Below are 25,832 nucleotides of genomic sequence, written 5' to 3' on the forward strand. Positions count from 1 at the left end.
TAAATAAAAATTTTAAAAATATATAAGCAATTAAATAATTTTCCCATGTTCTACATTCTATCCAACACTAAAGAAAAGACTAACATAGTATACTATCCTATTTATTTGTGGCCAAAGACCATGGGTATACATATTTAAAACAATTTTAGCCAAGATTACTGCTAAGAAGAAAAAAGAAAACAAGTGATTTCGCAAAATCTTCTCATTTACTCCATTGCAGTTTCTTTTGTTGTCTTTTACTCTGGATCTTGGCAAATAACTTCTGATCTGACCAAAGGTAAGACCAGACCTGCCATGATAAGCAGTAAAATACTATGCTAAGGGTACTCAAAGGGTACAGGCTAAAAGTGGCTAGAGCCCCCTAGAACAAATGACAAAGAAAATAAAAATTAAAAATCAACAAGTTATTAGGTATTCGTAACATCCTTTTTATTAGGTAAGGGATCATAATTACCATTGCAGCCAAAGGGATTCTTTGAAAGACAGCTGAAAAACTATCACTAAAGGCAAGATATAACTTCAGGAAATTTGAGGAAAACAGATGATTGCAAATGCCAGGAATGTATCTCCTTGGGGACTATACTATAAAAACCTCAGTATAATGTCCACTGACAGTCTCATTTGCTTTAGGAAAACAGCATCAGTGAGCTGAAGAGGTTATGCTTACAGTATAGTATAATGAGAATATACAATATACAAGATTATGATTTCAAAAGAGATGTGTTTGGGGATCAAAGAATCATTCCTGAGATTACAATAAAAGCTCAAAATTACTTTCCCAATCAAACTCGGTACACAATTTCAAGACATTCCCAAACTTTATGAAAACTCCATGTGAAAGCCCTGGTGGGACAACAAAGAGAAGATTTCCCAGGACAAAAGCTATACAGCAGACATAAGCAAACTGTCCAGAGGGGAGTCAGAGGCTGCAGGTTACAGAAGAGTGGGCTCCATAAAAAAAGGAAAGCTGATCAATGTGATTATTAGGACAGGTAAATTTAAGAATTCTATCAAGGCACATAACTATAAGTACAGAAAATTATGATGCACCTATGAAACAAATCTAACTATGAAATAATTTTGGAAGAAAGAATCCATTTCATTTTAATGCTATATATATTATATACATAAACATAAATACATATATGTAATATAAATTATTCTAAGTTCAGTGTGACAATGGAGTGAAACAATGCAAACTAAGCACGCAGATCTTTACTAGTTTTAATTTTTAGAATCAGTATATAATTCAATTTCAGAACACTTTATGATTTCAAAAACAAAAGGAAGCAACTAACAATTTTGACAGCATTAAAGTATAAATGACTGTGATGAGGCTATAAAAATAGAGAACTATATTTAAAGTTTAAAAATTAGGTAACCAATGATCCAAAAATATTAAGAAAAGAAAACCTATTGAATATCAAGAAGAGGAGAGTGAGTAAGGAGCAAGAAACTGAATGACCTAAGTTCTTCTGTAGCAGTCTACAAAATTCTTTCGTAGACTATATATAGTGTCTAACATTGGTAAATGAATTTATAAAAGAAAAATAAGATATTCCTTACACAAGTTCCTTCTGAGAAACAAGACCAGGGCAGGAAAGAATGGAATAAGAGATATAATCACTTTTCATCCTAAATTCTTCTGAACTATTTGACTCATTACAATATATCCATATTACTTTTGGTAAAAATTGAAAGATAATTTAAACCAATTTAGGTAGGTTATTAGTGCTAATGCAATTCCCTGCCAGTACTTGACCTATTTCATACTTTTCAAATGTATCAAAGCATGGCTTAGTTGTATCTACTAATCAGGGTTTCATTCTTTTATTTATTCTGTTTATTCAAGCTAGAATTAAAGACTATTATATGTAGAAGAGATATTAAATGAATGTTGATAATACCTTTTTAAAAGAATAGACGCTTAAGTTAGTTCTCACTATTTTTCAATTTTGGCAAAGTTTAATCAGTCAAGACCAAATATTTCCTTAAGCTTCCATTAGAGTATATATAGAGACATATTGACTAATGACAAAATACACCATCAAAATACTGTTACAATGGGACAGGTGGGTGACTCAGTGTGTTAAGTGTCTGCCGTTGGCTCAGTCATGATTCCAGGGTCCTGGGATCAAGACCCACATCAGGCTTTGTTCAGTGGGAAACCTGCTTCCCCCCCTGCTTGTGCACTCTCTCTGTCTCTCTCTCTCTCTGACAAATAAATAAAATCTTTAAAAAAAAAAAAAAAGGCTAAAAAATTGTTACATTGGGGTGCCTGGGTGGCTCAGTGGGTTAAGCTGCTGCCTTCGGCTCAGGTCATGATCTCAGGGTCCTGGGATCGAGCCCCGCGTCGGGCTCTCTGCTCAGCAGGGAGCCTGCTTCCCCCCCCCCCTCTCTCTGCCTGCCTCTCTGCCTATTTGTGATCTCTGTCTGTCAAATAAATAAATAAAAATCTTTAAAAAAAATTGTTACATTATCTTATTATAATTTTCTTTTAAAACCAAAGTGTTATTTGTTGGCCTACTATATCCTACTCAACAGGATTCAAAGATGAGTACTCGGGCCAGGAAAACAGAGATGTGAGTTACAACAGAGAAACAGATTAGTTTTGTTTTGTTTGGCCTCCCCAGTGTGAAAGATGGGGGGTGGCAACATGAGGAGAGATTGGAAAGGCATGAAAAGCAGTGTTTGGATTATCATAGCATTTCTCCCCTCAGGAAATGCAGACCTGAAGGGGGGTAGGGGGATAAATTCAAAATGTTATGAAAACTGGCAAGTATTAAAACTGATGAGCCCTAAATGACTAACTTGACATTTTCTAAAAGTCAAAGGGGTTTCAGAAAATTCTATTTTAGGTAACAAAGTGGAAGATAATGACTCAAGACAAAAAGAGACTCAAGACAAAAGAGAAACAAAATGGAAGATAACCATGTGTTCAATACTAGATGAAAGTTTGCTATTTAACTTGTGCAGCTGTCCAAAAGGTAGACGGAATTCAGATCTAGAACCCAGAAAAAAGAAGACCGTTTGTTACTCAGCTGAAGCCTTGAAGTAAATGTTTTCATACATATATACTGCAGGCAGGGGAGTATAGGAGGGAGGAGGGCAGGAAGCCATTTAGAAACACCCACATTATAAAGGGCAGCTAAAAGAAAAACCAGTGAAGTAGACCAAAAAGCAAGGTAATATAAGTAACAGCTTCCATTTTTCAAAAGCAATTTGTCACACAAATCTGTGAAGTACTTAGTAGATATTAAACTGATTCTTAGGAATTGGTATTATCATTTTTGAGGTAAGAACAAAGAAGATTTAAGATGTGAAATGACTATGCTCACTTCAGCAGCATATTTACTAAAAAAATGTGAAATGACTTGGGGCGCCTGGGTGGCTCAGTCAGTTAAGCGTTTGTCTCCAACTCAGGTCATGATCCCAGGGTTTCAGGATCCAGACCCAGTTGGGCTCCCTGCTCAGCAGGGAGTCTGCTTCTCCCTCTTCCCTCTGCCACTCCCCCAGCTTCCGCTCTTGCTCGCTCACTCACTGTATCTCAAATAAATAAATAAAATCTTTTAAAAAAAGAAAAAAGATGTGAAATAACTTTCCCAAATCATTCAGCTAGAACTCAAATTCTGGTTTACTAGCTCCAAAGTCCATCTTCTTAAGTACCACATCATAATGGAAACCATGCCAAGACAACAAATGCCCTCTTAGAGATTAGCTAGAAACAAGTAAGTTTCCTTACCATTTCCTTCTAACTAAACCACAGTGCATGATGGCATGTGTCAGAGCTTCCCTACTCCCATCCTTGATACCAGCACCCACTCCCAAAACATATTTATGTTTTTAAGAAGCTAGAACTCCGGGCACCTGGGTGGCTCAGTGGGTTAAGACGCTGCCTTCGGCTCAGGTCATGATCTCAGGGTCCTGGGATCAAGTCCCACATCGGGATCTCTGCTCAGCAGGGAGTCTGCTTCCTCCTCTCTCTCTCTCTGCCTGCCTCTCTGCCTACTTGTGATCTCTCTCTGTCAAATAAATAAATAAAATCTTTAAAAAAAGAGAAAAAAGAAGAAGCTGGAACTCCTGTTCTTATTCCAGTTTATTCTCAGTAGTAGTATTAATGAGACATATTTGTGTAACTCTACTAAAAAGGATAGTTACTTTTTAGCTAAGAATATAATGAAATTTAAAAAATATTGCTATGTTGGGTTCTGACATAAATTTAAAACAATAAAGGAAATTTTATTCTCTCATCAAACATTTATTTATTGCCTCTTATGTACCATGCACTAGGGATAAAATGGTGTTTAAAAACAAAACCTGGGTGGCTCAGTCATTAAGCGTCTGCCTAGGGCTCACGTCTTGATCCCAGGGTGCTGGGATCTAGTCCTGCATAGGGCTCCCTGTTCAGCAGGAGCCTGCTTCTCCCTCTCCTGCTGCTGCTCCCCCTGCTTGTGCTCTCTCACTTTCTCTCAAATAAATAAACAAAATCTTCTCTCTTTTTTTGTATTTTTTGTTTTTTTATTTTTTCAGTGTTAAGATTCATTTAAACAAAATCTTCTAGTGCTGGCTCCGTGGCTTAGCTGGTTAAAGCGCCTGTCTAGTAAACAAAATCTTCTAAAAATTTTTTAAAAAATGAAAAAAAAACAGATTCTAAAGCTATGTCTCACAACCAACAGTATTAGAGTTGCTTTATTTTGTGTTTCCTTAAGTGATGCTGTAAGCTAAAAACTTTAATTTATTACATAGTATCCTGTAGTACTGGGTTCCTTAAGAGAGGAGATAAGTAATACCTATAACAAAATATTCCTCTTAAGTCTAAAAACTTAATTTTCTAATTATTTCAATAATGGCCTATATCTCAGTCCAGAATCTCAGTATGGTTCTTGTGGCACTCTCCTCACCAACAATGCCATCAGTCTTAGGCAATTAAGACCTGATTCATTCAACATATACAGGGCAGTAATTTTTATCACTTTCCCATTAATTTGGGAATCAAATAAAAAGTTTTACACTACAATGTACAGTAAGTAGACAAATCTTACAATGACACCTTTGTGTTAGATATTTTTATTGTTTTAAAAAACACAAAGTAGCTTTTAGATGGAAATTTAACATCAGAACAAAGGGAGGAAATTAAAATATTTTAGGAAAAATATTTCAAAAGAAATATTTTAACATATATACACCTGAACATTTCCTTAAAATGCCCCTTTAGAATTTCTTGGACAAAACAATTTTTACCTGTTAAAAATATAAGAAGTTTCTACTATTTTCTTTATCTAGGAAAATTACAGATTTCCCTCTATATGCTCTAAGAAACTTACAGGAAACAAATTCTAAACCATCTGGCAGTCACTCTCAAAATACTAGAAGATACCATGTTATAGATATATTAGACAATCTCTCAGCTCAGAAATGCTTTCTTTAATCTAAAATTAAATAAGAAAAATAACTCTATTAAAATACATAGCCTGGCACATATTAGACACTCAGTAAATGCTGCTGTAATTATAAAACTGGTATCACTTTTATTCAGGTGACTTTTACCCTAATCAACCTGCTTTGAAGCCTATGAGGCATCCAGTTCAAAATCACGACTCAGAAAACAAACAAAAACAAAAACAAAAAAGAAACAAAACAAAACAAACATTCCTTGACTTATCCTGACTCCAGAATCGGAAGAGTACAAAAGTTTCTACCAGATTACAAAGGGGCTGAGCAAGACAGTAAAATTAACTCAACAGAGCCCAACATCATCACTGTTAAAGCATTGTTAGAACCAATCTGGGCGTATCAGATAATAGTGTCCTCCTTTTCTCACAATACCAGATAACCAGCTATCTGTGAGCACACAGGTAGCCTTTTTTTTTAAGAATCAAATCACGGAAACACCTAAATAAATTTGTGCTTAATTTTTACCAAAACAATATTTTTATGATTGCCTTTTCTGAAACTGAGGACAAGTGGTGCTTACCTGAATCAAAACAAAAACAGTGCTCCCTGATATGAGGAAGTGGTGATGCAACATGGGGGCTTAAGTGGGTAGAAGAAGAATCAATGAAACAAGATGGAATTGGGAGGGAGACAAACCATAAGTGACTCTTTTTTTTTTTTTTAATTTTATTTATTTATCAGAGAGAGAGAGGGGAAGAGAGAGAGCACAGGCAGACAGAATGGCAGGCAGAGGCAGAGGGAGAAGCAGGCTCCCTGCTGAGCAAAGAGCCCGATGTGGGACTCGATCCCAGAACGCTGGGATCATGACCTGAGCTGAAGGCAGCTGCTTTACCAACTGAGCCACCCAGGTGTCCCCCATAAGTGACTCTTAATCTCACAAAACAAACTGAGGGTTGCTGGGGGGAGGGAGGTTGGGAGAAGGGGGTGGGATTATGGACATTGGGGAGGGTATGTGCTTTGGTGAGTGCTGTGAAGTGTGTAAACCTGGTGATTCACAGACCTGTACCCCTGGGGATAAAAATATATGTTTATAAAAAATAAAAAATTAAAATTAAAAAAAAAAAAAAAAAACAGTGCTAACCAGTAATTCCCCCTGATCCATGAGATAAAGTAAGCATGCTCTGTGGCACATATTTATACAATGACTCAAGGACCCAAACACAAAGGAAAAAAACCCGACTATGATATCAATACCATTTCTTCAGCATACCTAACAGCCAGAAATCTGCAAATTTCTATCATTCCCAGATGGTACTAAGGAAAGTTGCTAGTCCTTAAAGCTCCATTAACTACTTCTATGAAATTAAAAAAAAAAAAAAACTGAACTCATTTCTCATTTCCTAACCCAAGTTTGCCAGGAACTTTTCACCAGGATTTTAGCAGGCTCAGATCAAAACTGAGATCACAAAATTTCATAAATACCTAGTACATAGTACTTCAGTAGGCAAAAAACAACAGAACAGCATTACACATAATAGTTTTAAAGGCTGTATGACAAAACTCAGACTTTGCAAACAGAACAACCAGAGTAAATTCTATAAGCAGCGTAACATTCAACAATACTATATAACTAATTTCATGGGTTTAACGAAAAATTATCACATGACCCAGCAATTCCACCTCTAAGTATACACATCCAAGAGAAATGAAAACATAAGTTTACACTACTTTTACATACATGTTCACAGCAGCATTATTCATAACAGTAAAACAAACAAACAAAAAAAAGCAGAAACAACTTAAACATCTATCAATTGATGAATGGATACATAAGATTTTATTTATTTATTTGCCAGAGACAGAGAGAGCGCGTGCGCGCGCAAGCAGGCAGAGTGGCAGCAGAGGCAGAGGGAGAAGCAGGCTCCCCGCCGAGCAAGGAGCCCAATGTGGAACTCGATCCCAGGACGCTGGGATCATGACCTGAGCCGAAGGCAGCCGCTTAATCAACTGAGCTACCCAGGCGTCCAGATGAATGGATACATAAAAGCATATATCCACACCACAGACTATATTTTGGCAATAAAAAGAAATGAAGTACTGATATATGCTACAACTTGCATAAACCATAAAAACATTATGCTAAATGAAAAGAAGCCCGTCAAAAAAGACAACATGTTATATGATACTACTTATTTGAAAGCTCCAAAATAGGTATACAGAAAGAAAGAAGATTAGTGTTTATCTAGGGATGGGGGATTGGTAGGAGTGAATGCTAATAAGTCTAGGGTTTCTTTTTGTGGTGATGAAAATACTCTAAAATTGATTGTGGTACAGGATACACAACTCTGGGGATGTACTAAAAACCCACCGCATTGTACACCTTAAGTGAGTAAACTATATGTATGTGAATTATACCTTAATAAAACTGTTCTTTTAGGGGCGCCTGGGTGGCTCAGTGGGTTAAAGCCTCTGCTTTCAGCTCAGGTCATGATCCCAGGGTCCTGGAATGGAGCCCTGCATTGGGCTCTCTGCTCAGCAGGGAGCCTGCTTCCCCCTCTCTCTCTACCTGCCTCTCTGCCTACTTGTGATCTTTCTTTCTCTGTTAAATAAATACAAATAAATAAAATCTTTAAAAAAGCTTATTTTAAAAAGTCAATTTTGTGCTGCAGAATTTGAGAAGGGAAGTAAAATTTTTAAAAAACAAAAAATAGCAGCATTATTATAAAGTTTGCCCCAAAAATCAGGAAAAGCAAAGATTCTTAATTTACTCTTCAACAAAAAATATTAATGTTACAAAAACAGTGAACATGTATTTAATCAGATCTTACTAATTTTCTAAAAAAAGGCCTCCTATTTAGGAACTATGCTTATTTTCACATAGAACTTTACACACACAAACACACACATACTCACACACAAATTAAACTTAAATGATTCTCTGGAGAGCTCATATCACAGAGATTTTATGAGCCAGAAGAAAAAGAAGTATATATAAAACTAAAGGCAGGACAGATTTTCATTACAAAATCTCTCTCATTCAGAGTGGGTAAATTATCTGTCAGATGAGTCAGTTAATTAATGTCAATAACTAAAAAAGATTCTCCATAAAATAATGGTGTTCTTAAGAAGCGTATACTTTGGATCACCCATTTTGTAATCAAAAACTAATTGATATCTTAATATAACAATTATGAAACACAATCGTCTATGAAACACACAAAGACCTCTATTAACCCATACTACAAGAAACAGACCTTTTTTTAATTCTTTAAAAAGCACTTTATCAGACTATTAATTCTGATTGATTCTACATTACAATATTTTTAAGTAAAGGTGATTATCAACAGGGAAAATATGATTCTTCAATAAATATACATGATTTGAGGAGACTAAAAGATGACAAAATATTTTTTAAACAGTTTCTTAAAAGTACGGAGACCAGATATAAGAGGAAATTTCTAGACTAAGTTTGTACATAAGGGAAAAAAAAGTAAAGATTATAAAATGAGACTACAAAAGAAAAAAAAATTTTTAAAAAGAAGACATGCAAAAAGATTCCAAGTCAACAAAATTTATATGAAAAGACCATGGTGAGATAAAATTAGCTCTAATTTTCTAAAATTAGTTATTTATAGAAATTATTATAAAGAACTACTGAAAGATTATATAAACATATCAGGAAGACTCCGGATATGACTATATTGTATATTCTAAGAAAAACTACTCCATCTGAAGAAAGTAATATGGAAAAATAAAGATCCTACACCATCACCTTGTTATATTATTTTTCAGAAATGTTTTTCTCAATTTTAAAAATACTAAAGAAATAAATGTATTTTAAAATAAACACAGATAGTTACTAAAAAGAATACAAATTCTATGAAGACATTTATTAATTTCAAATTAAAATTTATGACTATAATTAAAAACTCCCCAACTAGTCATGCAAATATTTGGAATATATACATTTCTATTACCTTACTTTCTGTCCCAACTTGAAAGAGAAGAAGTGTGTAAGAAATTAAGATCTTATGTCTTCTATAATAAAATGGTGATGTAGTTCGGAATCATTTTTTCCAGTTTAGAGATAAGAATATTGTTCCCCAAAGCCCTTAATCAAGTTACATAATTGGCATACCAAAATACAAAGAATTAGACAAATAAGAACTAAACATTACTTTCCCTACAGACTGCTAAAATCAAGCAATATAAAAATTTCTATGACTTACATTGTTGTTGCGAGTTTCTACAGCAGGGAACTTTCTGACTATGAATTTCACAGCAGATTCCAGGTTTTTATCAATAAGGTAGGATGGTTTTGCCTTGGGATCTCCACATGCCTATAAGACAACAGTAATAAAAAAGTGAAATGCATCCTTGTTCTAAAACCAAGTAATAGCAAATCTGTAATCAGAAGTTAGAGATATTTTATTGTTTTTGGTGAGCAGGTGATAAAATGAATAGGCAAAGTGCAGGGATTGTCACAGCTGAAATATGCAATGGGAGACAGTACAGAGATGTTCTTCTACTGAAAAAAAATGCATGGAAAGTTTCAAAGCAGTTAGCGCAGAACAGCAGTGAAGGAAAAAGCTCAAACCTAAAAAAAAAGAAAAAGAAAAAAAAAGTCTTGGTTTGAGGTAGGATTGTATTCATTTGAAGCTAATAAAATATTACAAAATTAAATATTCAGAAGAATACTGGAAATGTTTCTTTCTAAGTGTTATAAAATAATAAGCTTATGTTTAAATGTCTTTTCCAAAATGTTTTCCTCATTCACTTTAAACATTTTAATACAAGAGCCCTAGTTCAAAAGAACTGGAAGCTGCTAAAATTATCTTTATATTACTAAAGTGTGTTGCCTATTCCTCTGAACATCTGAGTTACAACAGTATTTTTCCATCATACCAGCAGCACTTCAAACAATGAATCTACATCTGTTCTATATCTCATAAGCACAGAATAAATGGGAATGTTTACATTTTGACCACATCAGCCATACAGCATTCTCTGTAGTAAACTGTAAAGCATTATACAAATGTCAAGTACTACTATTAGAAGAAACTTTTTATCTGAACTATTAGCAATACCAAATACAATCTAAACTATTTAGTGTTTTGTTATGTGACGTTTAATAAACTGCATGCTAGTGAAATGTTATTTCTTAGGGAATTGCTAAAATTATAACATTGTTATTTAACTTCTCATTACATTTTTTTTAAAATGTGTCCTTTGACAAAGTTTTATCTCTCTACTATGTGTGAGGAAACATATTGCAATTTTAATGTTTTTTTCATTGTTTACTATGGCTATGTTGTGAATTGCAGAGAGAGAAGTTATGAAACATGAAACTGATCTGAAAGCGGGCAAGCGGGCAGAGGGAAGGTGAAAAGCTTTGCAAACCTTCCAAACTTGTCCTTGCTGGGGAAGCATTGTAATAAAAAGAGAGAAAATTACGTGTAAACAATGATTGTCAAACTATGATATACGTTTCAGTAGTTTCAGTAGAGAACTTATGCACTGCAGACTATGAATAACAAAACAAGATTAGAACTATATGGTGCTACAATTTAAAGGTATTCTAAGTAGCGAGTTTAGTATACAATAGATTTATAGAGTTTATACTATTCATATATATTTAAATACTACTGTGTAAGTGTACAACCATGTCAGTTTCTTGGTGCTCTTTCTAAATAAACTTTAAATAATACTAGAAGGAAAATGAAGACTACATGCAACTATAGAAATAGGAGCAAAACCGTCAGTGAAATTTTACATACCTTAAAAAGAAACAGTAGCCAAGAATAAAAATAAATTGTTATTGGATGACTTTTGTACTTCAGCTCAAATTGAAACTACTTTCAAATATCACCTAACTCCCTTCCAAATCAAAGTATAAAAATCAATGCAAACATTCCTGTTATTTTCCAAATGGAAATAGGAATGCAGTAAGAATTCTCTTATTGTTCAAACATAGGTAGATAAAATTAACCTAAGAAATTTAGAACTTCATAATCCTTAACCAGATTGACACAAAACAACTATGCAAATTCCATTTCAACATGGTAAATACTAAAATACATCTGCCTTTTCATCAGAGTAGACTATCATTTGTTTAAAATATGATTTCTCATAAACTAATTAGCCAATTAATTCACTTCCCAAAAAATAGTCTACTATATATAATAAGAATAACTAAGAACCACATACTAAGAATTTGTACAAATATAAATAGCTACAGATTAACATTTCCTTACACCAATGATACAATGAAAATCAAGTTCCCTAAATATGCCTGAGGTGGTGCAAATCTTAGTGATTCCAAATAACCTTCAGTTTTTTATTTTTTATTACAGTTTTTTTTTCCACTTGAGTATTTATTCAGTATTACATTCAGTTTCTTAATGTTATGTTTTATCTTCCATATTCTAATATTTAAAAATTTAGCTATCCATTCTAACATTATTCGTGACTACTGAATAATGAAAATATGATAGACTACCATATGCATTTCCCATGATCACAAATTTTACTGTGTAAGAATTTAATCACATATCTGAAAACTAACATTCATGTATTCTCATATATATAGATGCATGTATATATACGAGGAATTCTTTCTTACACTGAAAACATAAAGAATGAAATTTCGTTTCAATGGAAAAATAAGTGGTTGTATAATCTTTTTGTGGAATTGATTTACCTTTTTCCACATTGCTCAATGAGCCATATCTAAACATACTATCCTGGGAGGCAGAACAGACTCTAGAATAAGACTTACTGGGTTTCAATCGTCACCACTTATGATCCACAGGACCTTTAATATACTACAAATTATCTCCTAGTCTATTTCTACATGTTTAAATGGGGAACTTAGTACTTACCTCAGAGGGTCATTATGAGGATTAGAAAAGAGACAGATAAACCATGTACAGTATTTAACAGAAGGGCTACCATATGCGTGTTCTAAAATGCTCTAAAAATGCGAGCTGTTGTCAATAACAGCCTCAATAATTATAATTACCCAAGTAAAAGTCTCATAAGAAGTACTAGCCCCTATTTCATTTTTTCTGGTCAACCTGCTTGATTTATTTACTTAATACCAACAGAAATACCGTGTAAGAAACACTCACGCAAAAAAGAAAAAGTACAAGAAAAAAATAAAAAAACGAGTTGACTAAAAACTAACATCTAAGTAATTAACATCTGACAAAAAGCCATACATAATAATTCAGTTAAAAAGGGTTTCCTCCTATACCAAAGCAGTATAGCAAAATTCCAACTAACTAGGGGCATCTGGGTGGCTTAGTGGATTAAAGCCTCTGTCTTTAGCTCAGGTCATGATCCCAGCGTCCTGGGATCAAGCCCCACATCAGGCTCTTTGCTCAGCAGGGAGCCTGCTTCCTCCTCCCTTTCTCTCTCTCTCTCTCTCTCTGCCTGCCTCTCTGCCTACTTGTAATCTCTGTCAAATAAACAAAATTTAAAAAAAATCCAACTAACCAGATACTCTCATTTAATAAAAATTAATATTCTTCTCCAACATCACTCAAAGCATAAGAGTTTCAGGACACAGGACAAAGAAATCATAAAATAACAACATATATTTCAAAAACATTGTCTGCAGTTGGTACATCTGAAACTCTACTTCATTCTCCTGTAACTATTATATTATACAAAATTAATCTCTCACTCTCAAAAGTATCACCCTTTGAAGTGCCACATTTAAGAAAACAACGAAGGGGCACCTGGGTGGCTCAGTGGGTTGAGCCTCTTGCCTTTGGCTCAGGTCATGATCTCAGGGTCCTGAGATGGAAACCCTGCTTAGGCTCTCTGCTCAGCAGGGAGCCTGCTTCCCCCCTCTCTCTGCCTGCCCTCTCTGCCTACTTATGATATCTCTGTCAAATAAATAAATAAAATCTTAAAAAAAAAAAAAGAAAACATATACTAATATAGTTAGTTATTAACAAATTTTAGACTATTATGTGTCAGAAAGGCTTACCAAAAGGCCTAAATCAAACAAAACTTTTAAATACTTCTACCTCCCCAACACCAAAAAACAAAAAGAGGAAAAGAAAAGGTGAGTACAAGGCAAAATTGTACCTAAATAACTGAACCTTACAGCCTTATCAAAAAAAAAAAAAGCTTTTTTGCATAATTGGCTAAGAGCTGTATCACTAGACAAAAAGTAAATAATTTCTGAGCCACAGAACTTAAAAAAAAACCCACAACCCTAAAACCATGTATTTTACTTTATCTTGACTCAGCATGCTTTCATAATGCAAAAAACACTGTAATTTAGAGTTCCAGAAGATATAAAGGAAATTTAAATATTTATGTACTTAAATTTCCAGTTCTCACAATTGCAACTTTATTTTCTATGAATATTCTACTTGTCTTTAAATTCAACAAAGTTATGACTATTTAATGTAGAAGATGAAATTGTACTAATGTTAAAGGGAATACTTAAATATAATAATTAAGAAATCTGAGTCAAGGAGCTCAGCCCATATCCCGGCAAGCAGTTTAATCTCCGAACCTCAGTTCTCTAACTCATAAAAGTAAGTAATACTACCTACTCCCCAGGGTAGATTGTTCAGATTTTTATTTGAACAATCTTCCATTTTTTAAAATAAAATTTCTTAAAACACATGAATATCTATAGTGAGTTCCCAATTATTAAAGTAAAATTTTCCATTTAACCAATTCTAGCTCAGTATTATCAGCCAACATCTCCAAATTCATTTTTTTTCACAAAATATAAATATAATATTATTACCAAAAATAAAGAACAGAGATGTTTTAGAAAACCACACAATATTTCATTCAGGCCACAAAATAAATATCTGTGACCAGAAACCTCAACACCAGACTTTGTGTGATTTCAACTTCAAAACAAATTTTTCTGCCAATCTACCACCAAAACCCTTTCCCCCAAGTCCTTTCCTCAAACCAATTACATAACACAGATTAATTTTACATGGCTAATGCTACATATTCTTCCAAAAACTTAACATGATGTTACAAAAATCAAATACAGAAATAATCCTCAATCTTTCATAAGAGATTAAGCAACAATCAAGAAAAAGAAAAAAAGACCCAAGAGTGGGGAGTGAAAAGAACATTTACAAGCACCTGTTGTGCGTAAAAACATCTATGCTTTTGAAACTGCCTAAAGCATCTCTCAACAGAGAGGAAAGGAGCGTTAGAAAAATTAAGTGACTTGCTCAAGGTTTAGCTGTGAGCACCTAAAGATTACAAAGCACTAAAAATGCTTATCTAAAAATATATGCACAGAAAAACAGTTAAAAAAAATAGTTCCATTCTTTCAACACCTCAATGCTCAAAACTTTCACTGGAGTAATTACTATCAAAGGAAAAATCTGCTTAGTTTAACTTTCACTGGAGTAATTACTATCAAAGGAAAAATCTGCTTAGTTTCATCAGTTTTGTTTTTTAAGTCCTAGTCTAACTCAGCAATAAAACACATTCTTTTGCCAAAATACTGCAGAGCAAACCAATTTTTTAGATACAGTAACGTAAATGAAAAAACATGAACAAAATCCCAGAGTTCAGAGTGAGAATGCTATTTGTGAAAGTACAAAAAACTAGCCCTATCTGAATATGTCAGGGAAAAAGAGAAAAATGCAAAATGTGACCAATTTATGCTAGAAACAGGAAGTTAATTTTTAAGCAGGAAGTTAATTTTTACTCAATAAATAAGAAAAACCATAGATCTTAAAGCGTGTTTTGCAAATTTAAAAGCATACCGGGACCAGAGCTCCTGGGTGGCTCAGTGGGTTAAAGCCTCCACCTTCCGCTCAGGTCATGATCCCAAGGTCCCGGGATCCAGCCCTGCATCGGGTTCTCTGTTTGGCGGAGAGTCTGCTTCCCCACCTCTCTCTTTGCCTGCCTCTCTTGCCTACTTGTAATCTCTGTCAAATAAATAAATAAAATCTTTAAAAAAAAAAAAAAAAAAAGCATATCAGGACCAAGATTCTCCCTAGAGTCTTCAAGGAAATTAACTGACATTAATGCCTATAGACGGACATCACCTAAAATCATGGACTACAGAAAATAATTTAGCTATCATTCTTTTATTGTGTAATTTCAAAAACAAAAGTAATACAATGAAGTTTCAATAAATACTGGAAAATCTATCAAGAGCAAAACAAGACTTAAGTCTCATATTAGTGGTTTTGTATTCAATTATTTTGTTTTTTTGTATGTGTCACCTATATTTTGGCCAACCAGTGTGCTTTGAACTTCTCCTCAAGCTTGGATATGTGGGGAAAAAAAAGCAATTCACTGCTAAAATTTAGATTAAGAGGCTTCATAGAAAATATACTGGAATTATTGGAAATGCTTTAAAATTAATGCAAATTTATCAATAATTACCTGTTACTTGGAGCCAATTTAAGGTTATTGCTTTCCAAGCACAAATTCTGGGAAAACCACAAACTTAAATATTTCAATGCATTAGATATTTCAAAATTCATTTTATAAAAAATCTTAGTGATTCAAATGAGTTACTAATTATTATTCATTTCACAAGAAGAAGTGTATTTCACTACAGGTTTTAAACATTTTTCAGCTTGCAATATAGAGAAACAGCTCAATTTACAAAAAAAAAAAAAAGGTATTCTATAGGTTTTTTTCCCAAGTATTATATGTGACCACATTTTTACTGTTTTAAAAAAACTGCTCTTGGGGCCTCTGGGCAGCTCAGGCAATTAAGCATCTGACTCTTAATCTAAGCTCAGGTATTGATCTCAGGGTCGTGAGTTCGAGCCTCATGCTGGGCTCCACTTTATTTTATAAATCAATCAATCAATCAATCAGTCAATCTGTTCTTTAAAAACCCACTGACAGGGTGTCTGGGTGGCTCAGTGGATTAAAGCCTCTGCCTTTGGCTCAGGTCAGGATGCCAGGGTCCTGGGATCCAGCCCCACCAAAGCCCCACATCCGGCTCTCTGCTCAGCGGGAAGCCTGCTTCCTCCTCTCTCTCTGTCTGCCTCTCTGCCTACTTATGATCTTTGTCTGTCAAATAAATAAGTAAAATCTTTAAAAATAAATAAATACATAAAGGCCCACTGAAGAACACACTCCTGTAATAAAAATACTTATTTTGGGGGCACCTGGGTGGCTAAGTGGGTTAAAGCCTCTGCCTTTGGCTCAGGTCATGATCCCAGGGTCCTGGAATCGAGCCCCGCATCGGGCTCTCTGCTCAGCAGGAAACCTGCTTCCTCCTCTCTCTCTGCCTGCCTCTCTGCCTACTTGTGATCTTTGTTGTCAAATAAATAAATAAAATCTTTTTTAAAAAATATTTATTTTGTACTAGCAGTAAATAGATATCAAACTATAATGTCAGAAAGTAAAAAAAGAAAAGTTGATATGTTTCCCAGAGGGGGTACTGAGCTGGATTTAACAGGGGGGAAAAATGAACTTATTGTCTACTTTGATTCATGCCCCAGAAACAGATTTAATACCAATAGCCTAAACTTACTCATTTCTTACTCTGTGTCAGGCACTGCACTAGCACTTCAGATGAATTAACTCACTCAACCTTCTAAGGTTAACTAAAGAGTACTCTACAGACACAGTAGAACTGGAATATCTATAAAAATTTCAAGACTTAGTATCAAAAAGATTAACATGGCTTAGGAAACAAAAATATACAGCTTAGAGTGTAACAGAAGCTGAGAATAAGTACTCTGTAGATGATTTTGCTAGTAAAAAGTCTACATGCAGCCCAATATACCAGAAATTTAGTATTACCCCAAAAAAACAAAATTGTATCACTATTGTGAGTAACTGCCTGAGAAAGAAATCACTCTTGCTCTCTCTCTCAAAGAATTAAATCTTTGTGGGGCTCTAAAACTTACATTTTACTTATTTCAATGGTTCTTAACATCAGAATCATTTCAGGGGCTTTTTCTTAGCAGGTTTATGTCAAGATACAGATATATTTTTAAAAACCTTTTAAAATAATTATATTGTGTATCCCTGGCTAAAAAACACTGGTCTCCTCAATTTATAAAGAAACTATAACCAAGAAAAATTAAATAACTTGTCCAAAGTTTAAAAGACAGTATCAGAGCTTTATCAGAATCTAGCTCTCTCAAGCCACAGAATAAATTACAAGAATGAAAAACAAAAGAGAAGTTTAGAGGCCATATGTCAGCAAGGAGGGCATTAGACATTACTAGGGTTTTTATAACTTTATATATTTTACATCTCTATATATTCTGCTGAACAAAAGTTCTGGAATCCTAATAATGATCGACTACACCTTGTCACTGCCTACCTGAAGTTTCTATTCATACTTCAAAATCAAGCACAAAGGTCAGTATCTCTTCTTCCCCAGAATGGAATCTTCACTGCCCTTCTCAAGACTCTCATAAGCACACTTACACAACACATTTTAGGTAAATACCTCTAAATCTCTCAACCTACTAAAATGTGAATTTCTTGGCATTGGAGACTGCATCTTAATTTATCTGTCTCCCCAGTGTCTATGAAGACATTCAGTAAATGCAAAGCAAATGAATGAATAAAAAAACCCTCAAAATCTGGAACTAAAAGAAAAGTTCATACGGTTTATAAAATACTTTCTAAAATGCAGTTTTATTACTGTCAAGTATCTAAAATAATTAACTATGCAATAAGAAAGTATCTTCCCAGACTTTTACTTAAAACAAGAAATTTCTTTGAAACTGGCACATGTACAAGCCTACTTACAAATTAGCAATTCAAGAGCTTATGAAGTTTGTTAACTTATTTAAGTAAAACACTGCAATATGATATTATTTTAAGAAATTATTACCCAGGCACTGTCAGATTAAGTAAAAAAAAAAAAAAAAAAAAAAATCTACCAAAGTCTAATTATAGTACTGCAAATTCCTAAAAGTATCAAAAGATTTTACTACATTTACTGATAAAGGCAATCGTTAAAACAGCCAACAACAACAAAACCCACATTTTGAGAATAGAAAACAGTACTACTAATTTACTAATTACTAATTTCTCCCCAAGACAGAAAGAAACAAACTTACCGGTGTACTTTATTAACTATATTTCTTATATTTCATGTTACAAATTTTCAGTATGAGAATGTTACCATTTAACTTTATGTAAAATTTAAAATGAAAAAGAACATTAGAAATTCCAAATTTAGGAGCCCCAGGGTGGTTCAGTCAGTTAATCATCCCACTCTTGATTTCAGCTCAGGTCATGGTCTCAGGGTCTGAGATAGAGCCCTAGGTTGGGCTCCTCACTCAATGGGGAGCCTACTTAAGATTCTCTCTTCCTCCCTTTGCCCCTCCCCAAATTCACTCACTCTTGCTCTCTCTCTCAAAGAATTAAATCTTTGTAGGGCTCTATACTGGGTGAGGAGCCTGCTTAAAATTCTCTCTCTCCCTGTGTCCCTCCCATCTTCCCCGCATCCTGCATAATCACTCCTTCTAAAAATTAAAAAAAAAAAAATCCAAGTTCAATTTGGAACAAAATATACCTTCAAGTAGGGAAATGATTGCATGTGTTCTTAACATTAGGAAAGACAAATGGTACTTCATTGTTTCTTTCAGTTTACACTTCTCCTTTCTGCTTCATACTCTTCCCCCAATTTAAAACAAAATTCCCGATTTCTTTAGTATTATTTTTATGGTTAGTCCTTCCAATTTTTATTTTTTAATAGCAGAGACTAAATTTTAGAAATAATCACAAAGAAAAAATGCACAGAACTTGAAAAGCTAATAAAAAAAACATATTTCTCCAAAAGATTTTCAATAAATTGAATTTTAAAACTCCTAATTCTAAACTATTTCTCATTTTAATACATTACGAAGCTAAACAGGAGTCTCCATTAACAATCACTCTGGGCAGGCACATGGGTGGTACAGTCAATTAAGTGGCCAGATCTTGGTTTCAGCTCGGGTCATGAAATCCAGCACTACATGGGCACCATGCTGAACACAGAGTATGCTTAAGACTCTCTCTCCCTCTCCCTATGCCCACTGCACTCTTTCTTTCAAATAAAATCTTTTTTTAAAACAATAATAATTCTGGTACACTGAGAGTATGATCTCAGTGATCTTTTCATACAAATCCATAGGAAGTTCATACAAAACTAATCTACAGTAAAAATAAAAATTATTTCTGTAATATAACTGCATATCTCTTTAAGGTTACTGTGTGTCCAAAATCTAATTCTATCTACCACAAAAATGTCAATAATCACTATAAATCTAATGGCAAAAATAATTAAATCAGAAACCATACTTATGGTTTAATTAAAAAAAAAAGTCACCAATCTAAATTCTTATTTTCTTTAAAATAAGAAGTGCGAAGGGGCACCTGGCTGGCTCAGTCGGAGAAGCATGCAACTCTTGATCTGAGGATCATGAGTCAGAGTCCCACATCGGTTGTAGAGATTACTAAAACATAAATAAAAAAACTTTGAAAAAAAGGGAATTGGGTAAATTATTTAACCTCTCCAAAGTCAACTGCTTTAACTATAAATAAGTACAACATACACCTAAGGACAAATTTAAAGACTACAAACAGCATACAGTAAAGTCTCAATAAAATGGCAGCTAGCATTAATTTCATTACACATTATTTTTACTGGCCAATAAAGAGATGAAACTTTTTAGTTCTAATAACATATAAAGTGTACAACTACCGGAACTGACCCAAAATTACTGCTATAACTTAACTTAATAAGAACAATCCCTAGGAAATTATCAAACAAAAATATGGAGTAGATTCTTAATTATCCCAAGCAGTAAGAACAAGAACTTTCGACCCTGACATACTTTCTCATCTGGGCTTCTTCATTTTTTACATATTGGATATAGCTAGCTAAGTATGTTCGTTCCTTTAACACTTTCTTACAGTGTAAGTTTACAAGCAATAGATTAAGGACCCTAATTTCATTTATATGTAAAATGCACCATGCTGCTTCAATTTTATTTTTGTGAAGAGTCTAATTTAATCAAAATATAATAAAATATGCATGCACATATGTTAGCATTGGTACAGAAAAGGGTGTAAGTATAAGGCTTATTTTTAAAAGTGGGAGAAGGGCAGGCAAAGAATTTCTGAAGTGACACAAATATCTTATGTTTGAGTTTCTGATAATAAACATGTATTCTTCTTGTAATCATTAAAAATGCTTAGTATTGGGACACCTGGGTGGCTCAGTTGGTTAAGCAGCTGCCTTCGGCTCAGGTCATGTTCCCAGCGTCCTGGGATCAAGTCCCACGTCAGGCTCCTTGCTCAGCAGGGAGCCTGCTTCTCCCTCTGCCTCTGCCTGCCATTCTGTCTGCCTGTGCTCTCTCTCTCTCCCCCTCTCTCTCTCTGATAAATAAATAAAATCTTAAAAAAAAAAAAAAAAAGATTAAAAAAAAAAATGCTTAGTATTTACTTAACTAGCCCACAAAGAATAATCTATCACTGCCACTTGAAAAAATAAAAATAATTTTTTCCTAAGTATTTTTCAGTGATCTTTATCTCCTCAGCCTACCATCCAATGTAACAAGAAAAAAAATTATCAAATCCTCATTTTTACAAGCAGCTTTCCTGAAAAATAAAGTTACAAATGGACATGATAGGATTTGTTTAAATAAATAATATATATTATTTAATTCAGATTTTTATGGAGAGATGTTTCCTTCTTATCATGTTTAAGGCTCTTAATAATGAAACCCCACTGCAGGGGATGGTGGGGGGGAATCTCATACTAATAATAATTATTAGTCTACAATTTGCTACAAACCAATCTTTGGAGCACATTTCTGCTCCTGATTAAGGAACAGAGAAAATAACACCCTAAATAAAGATAAACGTAACAGTGAAAAAGAAAACTAAAGCTGATTCCCCTCCCTTTGTCTTACATTACACCCTTCCCATGCACCCTTTTTTTTCTCCATTAAATATACAGATACCAGCTAAAGACTTTCAATTTTTTACACTGCTATTCTACCCATTTTTCCTCATAGAATAAATATATCCAAAATTATGAGGAAAGACTATTTTTTTAAAAAGCCTCTAATAAGAAAAAATTTTTTAAACAAGTGAAAGTGCTTTGAAATCTGCAAACAGATGCCATTCAAAAAAAAGTTTGCAATAGCTAGGTGGCTCTTCTTTTCTGTCCTTTAGAATTAAGGCAATAATGTAACAAAATTATGCAAGTATTAACTGAGACCTTTTTGGTACAGAATTATCAAGTTCATGTTGATGACAGGTAAGAAAGGAAAGGAAACAAGAAACAAAATAGATGTATTTCTGAACTCAGCAAAAATGTTTTGGTATTTGTGAATATGTTTGCTAATAGCAGTAAAATTTCGAAAAAACAAATGTTGACAAAAAAAGTTGCTGAGACTCCTAAATAAATACTACCTTACATTCACAGAGGTTTTAAACTATTTTCACATTGTTGTCTTTTATCTTCATGAATAATCCTGTGATGTAGGCAGAGAATGGATTACCATCTCTATTTTATAGAAAAGTATACTGAATTCAGTTATTGTTTAAAATGGGCTATGACTACTACTTGTAAAGATAAGATAATCAGAGCTGGAATGGACTTTAGCATTTCTTTTACAGTTAATTTTCCCCTGCTTTACAGAAAGAGTAAAAAATGAAGTTCAGAGAAGTCAAGACACCTCCCAATGTTACAAAACTCAGTGACAGACTGAAGACTGTAACGAAGGTCTCCCAAATCCTGGCCTAGTACTCCACTTTCACAACCACACTGCCTGCCATGCCACAATAACAGATATAAAAGGAGCTTGGAAAATGTTAAAAATCAACATATAAGTGAGCAGTATTATCAGGTCTGGAAAAAGACATGTTTTCAATTTTTAAGGATTCAAGAAATAAACTTAAATGTAAAACTACCTACCACGTTCACGTCTTTTCCCTAAAATCCTCCTTCATGTGTTTTCACATCCCTGATTAGTCTATAAGTTCCTTAAAATTTCCGAAATCTGTACATATTAAGATTCAAAAATTTTTCAACTGATGATTTTTTTTTAAAAAAGCAAAACGATTTCAATAATCATGTTACATTCCTGTTATAAGCACCAAAGCATATTATTTTTGATTCCAGCAACTTATGAAGTTATTTTACTCAGGTCACTTAAGTATTTTCATGGTGTATGCTCATTATATTCCCATGCAGACTTTCAACTGAAACAGAGTAATTGAATCTAACAATATAATGCACACATGAGTTAATAAAAATGCGATAACTAATTGATAGACATGTATTATGTAGTGGAAGGGTTTTGGTTTTTTGGGGTTTTGGGGGTTTTTATTGTTGTTGTTGTTTTCTTGAGGATTTTAAGAGATTGGGATTGAAAAGATTAGGTAGCTCATACTGTTATAAAAATGCAGACTGCATGAACCTTATAAACACATGGTGAACAAATCTTACTCACTTTTTTTGGCAAGATTTTTGAACAAATGTTTCAATCCCTAGCCAGCCAGGAAGATATGCCAGTCTTATAGACAACTCTATAGGCTAAAAGATTCAAAATCTATCTGATGCATTTGTATGCAAAATTACACAAGGAGAGCAAACCAAAAGCTATTATTAAAACTAGAGCAAGATTATGCACACACATAATATGTTAAATATATACTTATAACATACATTGTGTATTTATCCATTCAATTGTGACTTAACTGAAAACTTCGTGGACCAGGTAAGACCGTAAGTACTAGTAATTCAAAAATGAGTAACACTCTCTCTGCCCAGAGGGAACTCACAATCAAGCAAGGTGGACAAAATATTTATCAATAAGGTGCTGCAATATAACTTTTCAGTAACTCAAAATATCTGACACTTGGATTTAATAATCACATTCAACTCATTCTAAATTTCACTAGCTCAGTAATACAAGAGCCTGAAGTTTCTCAAAACAGGAAGTGAAAAAATAATGCTTTTAAGGCATTGAACTGAAATTGTAAGAGTTGAAATGAATAAAATTTAACCTTATGTACTTTATGAAAGTGGAATAAAGTTTGGTTGTATTTATACCATAAAAATGTTTAAATGCAAGGTTAAAAAGGTATTGTGCCCAAATACCCAAATCACTTTTGATGTTACTCTCACTTCCTCTTCTGAAAACCATCATAACCATTTCCTTTAACCACAATACCACAGGTCTAGTAATTTTTAGTACTGCTTGCCTTGCTCGTTTTTTTGGACAAAGTTCATATAGGAACGAATTTCAATGTTTGTTGAAGCATAATCTCACAAAAAAGTTTAGGTCGATACAACCTGTAAGTAGTAGTACCAAAATTAAATTCTTTGCAACCACATAAATTTATAACCAAGGCTCTTTGGTAAATGCAGAGGGCTTCTTTGTAATGATACTGAGTTCCTGCCACATAAGATGTAACAAACTGAACAGACATGTTGCAGATACTCTCCAGATTTTACTGTGTTTAGAGGCAAACTAATCTTGCATCCAGGTAAGCAACAGCAACATAAACCATCCTTATAAAAAACTTATCAATATTAAGTCAGGACAGTCTTCTTTAAAATTACAATATCTACATCAAATTGTTGGAATAAATCAGTTTTATACTTGAACCTCATTATATGGACTTCAAAAAACATACATATTATTTCTTCAGCAGCCCTAATTTACACACAATTCGACTATGGTTAAGCTAAAGGAAATATTCATGATTTACTAAAAAGCCAACAAAAATAGTTATGAAGACATGACATCAAATACACATTGGAAACTCAAAGAACGTAGACTGTACCCAAAAATCTCTTTAATGTTCTCTTAACCAAGTTCTTTGAAACTTACTAACCCTGCCTTAAAAGGAAAAAAAAATTTTTGGTTTGTTTTCTCTTAGGAGGAATTAATATTTATTCTATCTTTTACATCTATTTCTCTTAACTCCAACTCAGCCTTCCATTTCTTAATCTGCTGAAGCCATTTAAAGACTTTCAACGGGCCTATTAGCTACAACTACAAATTTTCCTTATATGTTATAAACCAGTAATAATAGCAACATATTTACAGTTTTCATTTCGTACCGACACAGAACTTTAAGAAATGTGCTTAGGTACTATTAGACAAGGCTGGAAAAACTAAGATGAGGAGGTGTAAAGACGGATGGGAGAGAAGGCTGTTATTCCTGTTCTAGTGACTCACAGCCCAGAAGTATCTCAGAAGAAAACTGGTTCCACCCTCACCTCCCCCTCCTCTCCACCCTCAAAATGAAATAATTCCAAATTGTCAGCATGCTCTCAAACGACTATTATTTAGCTATCTAAAATAAAGTGGCAAGCGGAGGAGATGCGGGGTTCACCCTGATGAACAATCCCCTTCCCACATACACACACCAAAAAATTGGCCAAAAATTGCTACCATCTCCGCCAGATTCCCACCATTCAGCCTCAGTTATGGAACACCCAAGTTTTCCTATGCTCTCCCCGCCCCCATCTTGCCTACCCTCCACCCCCTCCCTTTCCTGTTGACCCCGTTCCGGGGGCGGGGGCGCAGAGGAGGGGGCGACAGAGGCGCCCCGCACCCTGCGCCGGCCCCGCCAGATCCCAACGCTGGGAGCGGGGAAATGGCTTCTCTCGGCCTCCGGCCGGCCCGCCAGTCGCGGGGCGAGGCGCCGGGACTCCGCATTAGGCCGCGACGCATCTCGGCGACCCCGGGCCGGGCCTGACTCGGCATGGCCGTGATTTCTGCCGTGGGCGCCGCCCGCTGCCTCCACCCCCGTTCTCCCCCGCCGCCCGTCCTTCCTCCGCCCGCCCGTCGCCCCCGCCGCGGCCTCGTCGGCCCGTGCGCACCTTTTTGATGTTGTAGAGACGAGTCAGCATGCCGACGCCCCGGTCGTTGAGGATGGTGAGCTTCTCCGCCAGCTTCTGCTGACTGGGCTGCAGCACGGAGCGCGACATGGTGGTAGTCGTGGTGCTGGTGGTGCCGCCGCCGCCGCTGCCGCCGCCGGCCGCCTTGCGCCCAGTCACCGGCCCGCGGCCTCCGCGTCAACCTCTCTCGGGCCTCTTCCCCCCCCCGCCCGCGACCTCCGTCTCAGGGGAGAGCGCCCATGACCCTTGCGCCTCAATCCCGCGCGAGTGACCGAGCGAGCCTCGGCAGACGCCTCGGGGTCCCTTCCCCCGCAGCCGCCCGCGCCCCGTCAGCCCCCTGCCTTCCGCCCGCCGCCCTTCCGTCCCCACCCCCGGCGCTCTCCGCCCCAGCCCCCACCGAGCCGCCTTCCCCGGCTCCTCCACTAGGTGTGGCGGCGGCGGCGGCGGCGTCTCCGGCGGCTGAGAACGAGGCAGCTTCCCGCAGCCCCGGACGAGCGCTCGGTCACCTGATCCGCCGCGCCGGCGCCCCCGCGAGGCCGGACGGGGAACTGCGCCGGGGGGGCCCTAGTCGCCCCTCCCGGCCTGGCCGCTGCTGCGG

General features: G+C 35.5%; 1 protein-coding gene across 4 annotated transcripts in view; it reads right to left on the minus strand.

Annotated features, from left to right (window-relative positions):
- The window catches only part of NCKAP1 (NCK associated protein 1), a 100,630-nt gene extending 75,054 nt beyond the window's left edge, over positions 1–25,576 (minus strand). For 2 of the 4 annotated variants that reach the window (XM_059394299.1, XM_059394298.1), the window contains exons 1-3: positions 25,217–25,576; positions 10,795–10,812; positions 9,624–9,734 (exon numbers count right to left, since the gene is read on the minus strand). In XM_059394299.1, the coding sequence (XP_059250282.1) occupies positions 9,624–9,734; positions 10,795–10,812; positions 25,217–25,324 (237 nt within the window). In that variant the 5' untranslated portion in view covers positions 25,325–25,576. The remainder of the gene's footprint in view (positions 1–9,623; positions 9,735–10,794; positions 10,813–25,216) is intronic. The other 2 variants (XM_059394301.1, XM_059394300.1) reach the window with 2 other exon arrangements.
- Between the last annotated feature and the right edge of the window lie 256 nt (positions 25,577–25,832).

Source organism: Mustela nigripes, chromosome 3 (assembly GCF_022355385.1).
Source record: "Mustela nigripes isolate SB6536 chromosome 3, MUSNIG.SB6536, whole genome shotgun sequence".
Classification (NCBI taxonomy): domain Eukaryota; kingdom Metazoa; phylum Chordata; class Mammalia; order Carnivora; family Mustelidae; genus Mustela; species Mustela nigripes.